Below are 9,886 nucleotides of genomic sequence, written 5' to 3'. Positions count from 1 at the left end.
TTTACAGAGTCTATGCTAGTTTTTTCTTACTAAAACATTATGATTTGAACATCATTAGCGGCTTACGAGCCCTGCCAACTCTCGTTTACTCCACATCACGCTGTACAACAAGTTGTTTGGGAGAAATTGTGCGTGTTTCTCTCTCTTCCAAACATGAGAGGGAGAGAGTGCGTTTGCTCTATCTCTGCAGAACCTTCCATGCTTGAGTCCAACAGCACAGCGGCAACGGTCGTGTAGACAGTCACTAATGGTACGTCTCCCGGTGCGCGTGAGCCCTTTGCGAGTGTGTTCTCTGTCAGGATCGAAAGCATCCCGTGCGAGTCTTACGTTGCCGTTGTTTACGCGTGCACAGCAAAGTGCATCCAGTGCTTGATGGTGGGCCGTTGGTATTCTGCGACCAAATTGTGCATTCGGTGCATTCTATGCGAGAAGTAAAATTATCCAAACAACACAGCATTCGTATCGTTAGATGATTTTGGTGATTTGTGACAAAAATGGAAATCAAATATGGTGTATTTTGTCGTGGCGAAAAGTGCATCTACAGTGAATTGGTTTAGTGTGCCAAACGTTGCTGAAGTGTGCTGTTAGAAAGTGAAGATTGGCTTGCAGTGAAGTGGTTTCGAATGAGGCAATTCGTATCGCAAACCGCACACACCTCCCAACACACAAACCTAACCCAGTGATCTTTGGCAACAATATCAACCGGCATCAACTGCCTGTCACCGCTGTGTTTACTGTCCAGTGTTCATCGGTCATAATTTGATCAATTATCTTTGCTTACTGCAAAAATCGTCTACATTCGAAATCGGCCGCATTTGTTGTTTGGGCAGCTCCGAGCCTTTTTACCTTGGCGTTGCTGCTGCAGTTCGATCTTCCAAAAAGCGAGCGTGTTCAACGTGTATTTACAACTCCTCCCGCGCGCATCGTGTCCGGTCCGGCTGCACGTTCGAAATCGGTGATGATGTGTTAAGTGGCGTACAGTGTGCGTGGTAAGCAGAAAGAAGAAGAAAAACCTCCCAGCATAAGTGAAGAAAAAAGTGTAGTGAGAGAAGCAAAATTAAGAGCAGCAAAAATCCACCAAACCAAAGTGTCTGTGTTTGTGTGTGTACGAAAGTGAGGGCAAAGCAAGATCAGAAGACGAAAAAGGAAAAAATCGTATAACGAGCGACTGAGGCAAGGCAAAAGTAAGAAAAAAAACCCCAACGCTGCTCGAAAACTCAAGCAAGCATATCGAGAAACAGCATAAGAAAATTTGTGACGACCAGTGGTGAAAAGGGGCAAGGGAAGCCAGCGGAAAACAAGGAAAGAGTTTAAAGCCCCCACAGCCCGGCACGATGACGAATTTATGTGTTTACGTTGGATTACTGCTGTCCCTGCTGGTGGCGGCCGGCGAGGCTCATCTAAATCTGTTTCTCAACGTGATCGAAGTCCAGAGATTACTAGGTAAGTTTTTCCATTCCCATTTCTTCGAGCGGGGGCAAAGGAGTTTTCCTGTGCACGTCAAAAAAAAACCAGTTTGTTCCACGAGTAATAGAACGTCTCCCTAGACGACGATCTAGCAAAGGTACACACCGCTTTTTGCCATTTGTACTCGTGGCTAGAACATTACGTTTAACCCTTCGGTACGAATGGCCGGAAACGAGCCTTTTCGGAAAACTTCCTGCATTGTACAATGGCACGGAAAGGAAGTCTCGTGAGGAACATGATTTACGAACGGCCTCCTTAAACCGTCCTGCTGTTGAGGGGAAAAGCTGTAAAACGTCCCCCATGTTGTTACTAATTGTCTTGCACAATCCGACCTATCGCTTAGCACAGCTCAACTCCCTCTAGACACTTGCACCTGAAGGAATACCTCACCAACAACGGTTGAATATTGTTTATTCAACGTCACCTTTGTTTTGGTTTTGCAAGCTGTGCGGCTGGTGTACCTCTCGACCTCACTGTGGGGAATTGGGAAATCGTTGTCTCTGGAGGAGCCCCCCGGTGGAGCAGGTCGGCTGTTGGCTGTCAAGTGTCCTGACAACTTGTAGAAATGGAACAGAATACCAACCACACTGTAACCACCCCCGTAGGTTGACGTTTCCAGGTCGCGTGCGATATCCTCCTTTCACGAAACGTACAATGTTTTCGAACAGGGAAATGATTTCAATTCTCCATTTGCCACCGCAACCGTTTGGTGGTGAGGTGATGATCGGTGTGTAAAGAAACACAGGAGAGAGTGGGAGGGGAGGAGACTAGCATATGGAAAAGCGGATGAAAAGCCGAGGCCACAGCAAAGACCATCAAGCATCAGTTTGTCAGCTCACGGTTGGGAGAAAGTGATATTTGCTTTGATATTTGGACGCATACAATCTTGTACGACTTCGGCTGTAAATTGAAAAACCTTCTCAGAATACACCGACAGTTCGTATAGAAATCAATTAAAACTTTTCCTTCGCGAAACCTGTATCGGTTTTCAAATTTGGGTTTTCCTGGGAACGATTAAATGGAAATATTTCGTAAGAGTATTTCATTTTTATTAAAATTCTTCGTTTCTATGCATCTTGGAGCTTGAAAAGAATATTTCACACTAACACAAACGCCTTGCCGAATGGGATAACGACCGAAACGAATTAACCTTTTCCGCTGTGTGACACTAAACAATACCGACACAATAATGCCACACAGAAACAAAAACTATTGTGTAAACAAAAGAGCCAACGAGCCCACTTTTTATCCCTTTCGGCAACCCAACAACCCTGCCCAAGGAAAACAAGCTGCTGGTAGATGCTGGAAGATACCTAACCCCGTTGCCATCTCACGATGACAAGGCGCATTTATACGATGCTAATCATCATCCTTTTCTCGCTTCTCGCTGATTAGAAAACACTCACCCGCACACGCGCTTCCGAATCCGTTCCGGGAAGCAAAACCGTTGCTTTCCCTTCGCAGCGCTGTGCTCTACTGATCCTCGGCTTTCGACGTTCTATTCATCAATTTAAAACCGAGAGGGAGCGGGTGGAGAGATGCTTTGCTAATGAATCTATTCTTCTCCGCCAGCCACCGTACCATTTCCCGATCTCTTGTTGTTGGCCAATGATTGAAGGACGCACACTTTTTTGTGTGTGTATGTATTTGTCCCATCCCATCACTAAAAACGCTTCTCATTGAATGATTTGGTTGCTGCTGTTGAAATGAAATGATGGTTTTCCGGTTTCTCCACCGAGACCATTGATCCGGCTTCCTTTTCACCCCGCACTGATCGGTTGTTAGCGTCACCACCCAGAAATATTGTGCAGCCTAGCACAACGATAACAACAACACAACAAAAAAACATTGGAAAAAGGTGACAGAATACCAAATAATCCGAACCCATTCCGGAATGAAATCCTAACCAGGAAAAATAGAGAGAAAAATATAAACGAGAGTCCTTTCCCGAACGCCCCCGGGGGTGGTAAAGTCCAGCAAATCTTTTAGGCTTTTAGATCATCTATAAAACGCACAATCAGACACAAGCTTGAAAGGGTCCAGTCAGTGGATGGGTGTATTCGAGGAGGAAAGGTGTATAGAGGGACGAAATCTACAACGCCCGTCCCAAAGCACGGGTACGGAATTGAATGGCAAGTCCTACAAACATCACCTTTCACTGCCTTATCTACCTACCTGAAGCAATCCCCTAGCCGCGATCCCTTCCAGTGTGCTACGTGTTATAAATCAATTAAAGGACTTTTCATCGGTGGCCCTTACCGGTTTCCTCCTTTTCTGCACCCTCTGCTCTGCCTGCCGTATGTCTTGCTCGGGTTACAGGGACCTATTTCCGTCTGCACATACACACACACAGGTACAGCCCGAGAGAAGAGAAAAAACCTTCTTTTTCCTTTTGCTCCCTCTACCTTTTCTTTTCCACACCAAATCCAATCTACGAGAAAGCCCACACTGACAGGTTAAATATTGACTGTCTCCTTGGGTCTTCACCTGAAACTTCCGCCATCCCTTTTGCCTTCCCTCGCCCAGGATGCCTTTAGGCAGTTTCTGATCATTATCACTGCGTCACCGATAGTTCTTGAACCGAGATGTGGCACACCGACGCAAGTGAACAGGATAGATCCTCTTCCAAAGGGACCAAAGGAACAACCAATATCTGTGCTGGTCCCTTTCCCTGTCCCCTGGCCTGCTGTATTGGGTTGGGATGGACAGGTAAGCTAAAACTTCTCACCACGACGGCGTTGTTATCCATGGTCAGCGGGTTTGTTGATTTTTCTCCCATCCTTTCGGACGGATTGCGTGCTTTTTCGGGGCGACAGGCACCACAAAATCCGTTGAAAATCTGTTTTATGAAAACATGACAAAACCAAAACTCATATAATCATCAACATCCTTCTTCTTCTTCTTGCCCCCGGGTTCTTACCCATGAGAGGATCCGGAATCGGTCTGTCGCCTGCATGCATACGTACGCCCGTCCGTCCGTTTCAAACTTTGCTCCGTCGAGATGTTCGAGTGGTCCGTGCATGTACTTGCTCTCCTATTTTCACTTACAATCCACCGGAATCTCTAAGGGACCCGGTCTGCATTCTGACTTTTCCGACAGTTCCTGACAAACTTTTGCGCAACTTTTACGTCCTTCTTTGTCGTGAGATTTTTTGCCAACGCTGAGGGGTGGTGAATAGGACGAGCAGGCAACCGACAGTGAGAAGAAAAAACATAATACTATGCTTCAAATAGCGTTACATTGCAGTGTCAATATTTTGATGTAAGAAGGAGCGAGCTAGTGAAACTTTGTTTACCTTCTCAATGGCCGATCGGCAGTGTGACTTACACGGAAAAAAGGTTTATTTTTAGGTTCGATATTCTTCCTCACCCTTGCGTCCTTTCTCTGCAGACTGCCCTATACTTTCACAATGACGTGCTATGGAATGTTTGGAAAATGTTTGTCCATGAATGAAATTTGGTTTAACTTCCTTAGCCTTGAGGGAATTACCGTATTTGAATAAGAACTTTTAATGTGCGTTTTCGATGTACTCAGCTCAATCCAGATCGATATAAAAGGGCTCTCTCAAGTCCGCAGACTTTTAGAACTGTACTCCAATGCTTGATCAACATGGTGTCGAAAAAAGACAATCATTAAAGGGATTATTCGTGTGTGAATTTTGTACACAGGCCTCATTTCTCGGTAGTGTGATTAGATTATCATTTTGACACAAAAATGTGTCACTCAAATTATCACGCACTCGAAATAGCACATCGGTTTGCCTCCGGCACGGACTCAGAGTCTACTTCGGGCGCCATTGAACACATAGACAACAAATTTAACACCAAATCTATTTCTTGAGGCTAACAAAAAAAAAAAACTTTCCTTATGCTTTGCTCTGAGTAAATATTTCTAGCTGGTACAAGAAATCTGTTTAATCGTGGGGCCTTTTTTCAACTGTCTGTGATTGCTTTCCCAGCGTCTAGGAATCTTATCTCGTTTTGACCCCGAACCTCATGCCACCGGAGTGTTTGAATCAATTTTTTCCCCAACCTCACTCTTACACGCGCTCGTTGTTTACTACAGTAGTCACAGCGGTAGCGTGTGTCAAGCGTTATCGAGCGTTCACCATTATCGCAACATTAACCACCGGGAAGGCATTAAACTCTCCCGTTTTCATTTGCCGGTTCGGTTCATGCGTTCTGGCCTACCGATTGACGTTTCCATTTCGCCACTAATTGCCACCGCACGTACCATCTCGTGATCGCGGAGCGTTCGAAGAATGAGCGAAAAATGTTTGCAGCTATTCGTGGTATGAATTTTAATTTGCACCACCTCGTTTCGCTGAATGCATTCCGGAATGTTTCGGATTGATGAAAAAGTGTCTTTTGGAGCATTGATTTCGCTTCGCTGCTGAATTAATAAGCGTGAGATCGAAATGCTTTCAATCGCTGTTCTGTACTCCATCGAGACACACCTGCACCCTTAAATGGTCCCGGCGAACTTGAACACATTGCCATCGAATCAACACCACAATCATCAAACTTTTGTCATGTTGTCGTCCACGAAGGGCCGACCAGCTTGTTCCCGACTTTTGGTGTTTTGTAAGGAACAAAAAATAAACAACGCCATCAAATAACCAAAAGCGGAAGGATTCCTAATTAAATTCCATGCATGTGCAGAGCGAGGCGGACGTTACGACTAGCAGGACCCAATGTTTCGGCTTTCGGCAACTGTCAGATTTTCAACATGCCATCCATAGCGATCATTGCCGCTTTTGCACAATCACAGCCGATTTGCCGTTACAATTAAGAATGCACCATCATGTTGTCACCAGCTTTTCCAACGCAAGGACATGCACGTTTTTTCTCGTCACAGATTGAGCAGAGTAATACGCGAAGTAGCCGAGAATGAGATTCTACTTGACACGACGGTGCTTTCAGCTTCCCTAATGTGAAGTCTGCTTTTTCAATCGTTCTTAAAACACATCAGACATGTACTTTTTTGCTTTTCAAGTTCGTCCTGTAGCCTCACAGCCGTCCAGCAAGCTCTTCTCGGGAAAGATCGATGTAGTAGCATTCCCAATGGGAGCTACTGATGGTAACGCATTATGAATTCAATTCGTTACAGATCGATCTCGCCGTCTGCTTTGGAATGAGCGATGGAGCAAAATAACAAACCCACCGGAGCGTTCCGACGACCCACTGCCACGTGAACAGGAATGATGAACCGTTTTTGGTCAAAACTTGACAGCAATAAGCGATGATGAGCGACAACCTAGCATCTGTATGCCAGGGCTGCTATCGTTTTGTTCCATGGTGTCCCGAGATAAGTTGTTGAATTTATATGGCCTATTATAGAATGTGGTATAGAGCGTCTAGCTAGTATTGTGTGGAATATGTTATGGTCTTTTTTCCGCTCTCTCTCTCCCTTACGTTTCTTTTCGAGCTGTATTTTGCACCATTTCAATCGTCTGACAGTCGATACCGCCGTATGAAACCATCAATCGCACCTATGCTTAATTGTGATGGAAATGTCTGTAGAATACGCAATGACTTCTTTCCATTTGCTAGGTGTGTGCAGAATGTGTGAACTACAGCCATACTTAATGGTACGAATCGATCGAGTATGGGTTTACCGATGAATCCACATCGCAACCAATCTAGTATCGCCATATCAACGGAAAGGTCCATTTGTGTCTTCTTGAGACAACAGAAAAAAACTGGTTGCACATTGAAGAAAGAACAATGACACCACGAAGTGTCCTCAGGCCTGTGTCATAACTCAACACTCATTATTACTTTTTATCTCCGCACGAAGGAAACAAAAGCCCTTTTTCCACCCAATCGGTCTATCATCATATTGGAGGAGCGAAAAAAAAAGAAGATTGCAAGCCGGTGATATCATCCCGCACGCTGTAAAGAAGTGTTAACAGAGGGATCTGTGAGTCGATTTCCTCAGGCAGTACGAGCACGATCGAGATCCCTCCTGATTGAGCCATTCAGAGAAGGGGTTTTGCTCACGGGAGGGGAAACAAACGTTACTGCGGAGAACCGCACCGAACACAACAACTGGAAGGCGCGTTGTACAAATAATCGTAAATTCTCACTCTATCGCATAGCCCACCACACCGCAGCCGAACATTCCATTTCGGGGATTATCGTAACGAATGTGTCAGTTTAGTACAATGCCGCTAGGATTCCAGCGAGCATTTAAAGATACCGAGCGTTGACTTCTTATGTTTGGTACATGGCACAACGCTCTCACACACACACAGAATCCTATTTCCAATGCATCACTCAGACGCTTTGGGGTGGTTCGGATGGGTAGACCACGCTCCCAAACTCCATAACGTTCTACGAAACGGCGCTTGGAGTGTAGACATCTCGCCGACGGATAGACAACTTGTCGACAATCACGTCGATTCCGGGAGCTTCTTCTACACCCCAATCTGTATCCCCTTTTCACGGTGGCCCAGTGCGATTGCTTGCGGCTATTATAACCTCAAACATATAGCTCCCAAAAATAATGTGCAGTGTCTAGCAGGGGGGAAAGTGTCTAGCAGGGAACTCTAACACAAAAAAAAGAGTTGAAACATTTTGTTTACCCTACCGATATCCGGTCGATGCTGGGGACCAATTTTTGGGGATGATCGACCGTATGTCATAACCGTTTATTGTTGTGCCCGTTGTTACCCGCTGGAAGCTGGAAGTTGATGACTGGTCACGATTATCTCGCGCGACTCCACGAACGGTATTGCCAACCCATTCGCTTCTACGCCAGTGGCGTTTGCCAAGATACGAACCAGCCATGAAGAAGGAAGCAGCAACATTCGGATATATATTTGTATCCAAACATTTTATGGATCCCCTCGAAATTGCCACCGGCACGGTTTTCTCCATTAACGACGATGATGTATTGCAATCGTATTGCTCGAAGGGAGAATACTTCCCGCAAACCCATTTTTTCACAGTCAGTAACAAAACGTAGCTTAAAATTGTGTTCCACTGTAGATTGGAATATGTGATGAGTTAATGTGCCGTGCAGCTGATTGGAATTGGAGGTTGCGTGTGTTCTACTACTGTGCATAGCTACGGTTGCCTCATTTTAACAATTGTTTTCTCAAGTGGTTTATGTAGTTTGATCATTTTCACACTGCATTACCGTAGAATCCATCCGAACCGTGCGTGCATCATCGCCAGTGTGCGAGTTGTTAGTTTAGGTTTCTCTGGGAGTTTGTTTTATGTAGTTCGTTTTGTTGGACAAATAGTCAACGTAGCAACATCCTCCGTCCATACCGTTTCAGCCTACCACACCCATTCCTAGATATTCCAGTTGATATTACAACATTCGACTCTGTCGATACGGGGTACGAGTTGAGTTGATCGAACCTGTGGCAACTGCATCGAATCGTTGACTTCATATCGAAGAATGTGCGCCATACGAACGCGGCTCCACCCGGACTGTGTGTTGGAGTTCGGTTGAAGTAAATAAAGGCGCGTAGACGTGGAAATATGTTTGTCCAGTTATCCCCGTACTGCGCTCGCTTCCTGTGGAAACTGTGGAACCTACTGCACCCGGCACCGGGACAGGAAGATCATCTGCTGCGGGGTTGTGTGTGTATGTGTTGAACCTTCAAATGACTTCCGAATATTTGGACACGGATGCTGTTAATGTTGTTAATGTTTTCTTAACGGTTCGATGCGTGCATAGCGATGGGAGCACATTCTCACGTTACCAGAGAGCAAAAGAAGTCATGTTCGCTCCGACGGACAGATGATGTACAGCGCCACGTGCGACCATCGGATGGGTCTTGTTTGTGCTTTAAGCCTTTGAACGGTTAAGAAGATCCATTTCCTACCACTTGTGATGTTTCATTTCGAGTGGAATTATGGTATGCATTACTTTAGCATAGACAACATTGACAGTAACAGTAACTTATTGTATTATTGCGTGTTGAACCCGTGCGATGATCCCTTTATACTTTTTGCAGTTTATGATTTTCGCACGTGAATCGTTTGTTTGCATAATAATCTCATTTAAGCGGATCGGTTGTGTGTACACGCACACCCCGAAATTCGATTATGGAAATGTGCTGAATTTTCAAGTGGCTATCGTGTTATGGATAAAATATTGGAACATTTAAATCTAACCCGTATAACACGATTGAGAAAGGTTGCTTCCCCCAACCTTCATTTTGCCATTGTATTGTTTTTTCTATTGTTGTCTTCCTTTGCTCCAAATGGATTCCTGATCCCTTCGAGGAAAAGGGTCGGGAAAATAAAAATGAAAACAATCCTCGGATGCCATCATGAGGGCCCCACCGGGGGTTGGCCTCTTAGCCTCCGACTTCCTTACGATTGCCAGCATGTTTGGTCCACCGAAGCCTCGACGAAGCCGTAAATCATCCCGTGGCCACAACACCAGCCCCGAAACCAG

General features: G+C 45.3%; 1 protein-coding gene across 1 annotated transcript in view; it reads left to right on the top strand.

Moving 5' to 3' along the window:
• Positions 1 to 227: 227 nt before the first annotated feature.
• LOC1277939 (tyrosine-protein kinase Dnt) overlaps positions 228 to 9,886 on the top strand; it is an 86,075-nt gene continuing 76,416 nt past the window's right edge. Inside the window, exon 1 of the mRNA XM_061662809.1 lies at positions 228 to 1,443. Within this exon, the coding sequence (XP_061518793.1) occupies positions 1,335 to 1,443 (109 nt within the window). The 5' untranslated portion in view covers positions 228 to 1,334. The remainder of the gene's footprint in view (positions 1,444 to 9,886) is intronic.

Source organism: Anopheles gambiae, chromosome 3 (assembly GCF_943734735.2).
Source record: "Anopheles gambiae chromosome 3, idAnoGambNW_F1_1, whole genome shotgun sequence".
Classification (NCBI taxonomy): domain Eukaryota; kingdom Metazoa; phylum Arthropoda; class Insecta; order Diptera; family Culicidae; genus Anopheles; species Anopheles gambiae.
Note: the sequence above shows the minus strand (reverse complement) of the source record. Positions and strands in the feature narration are given on the sequence as shown.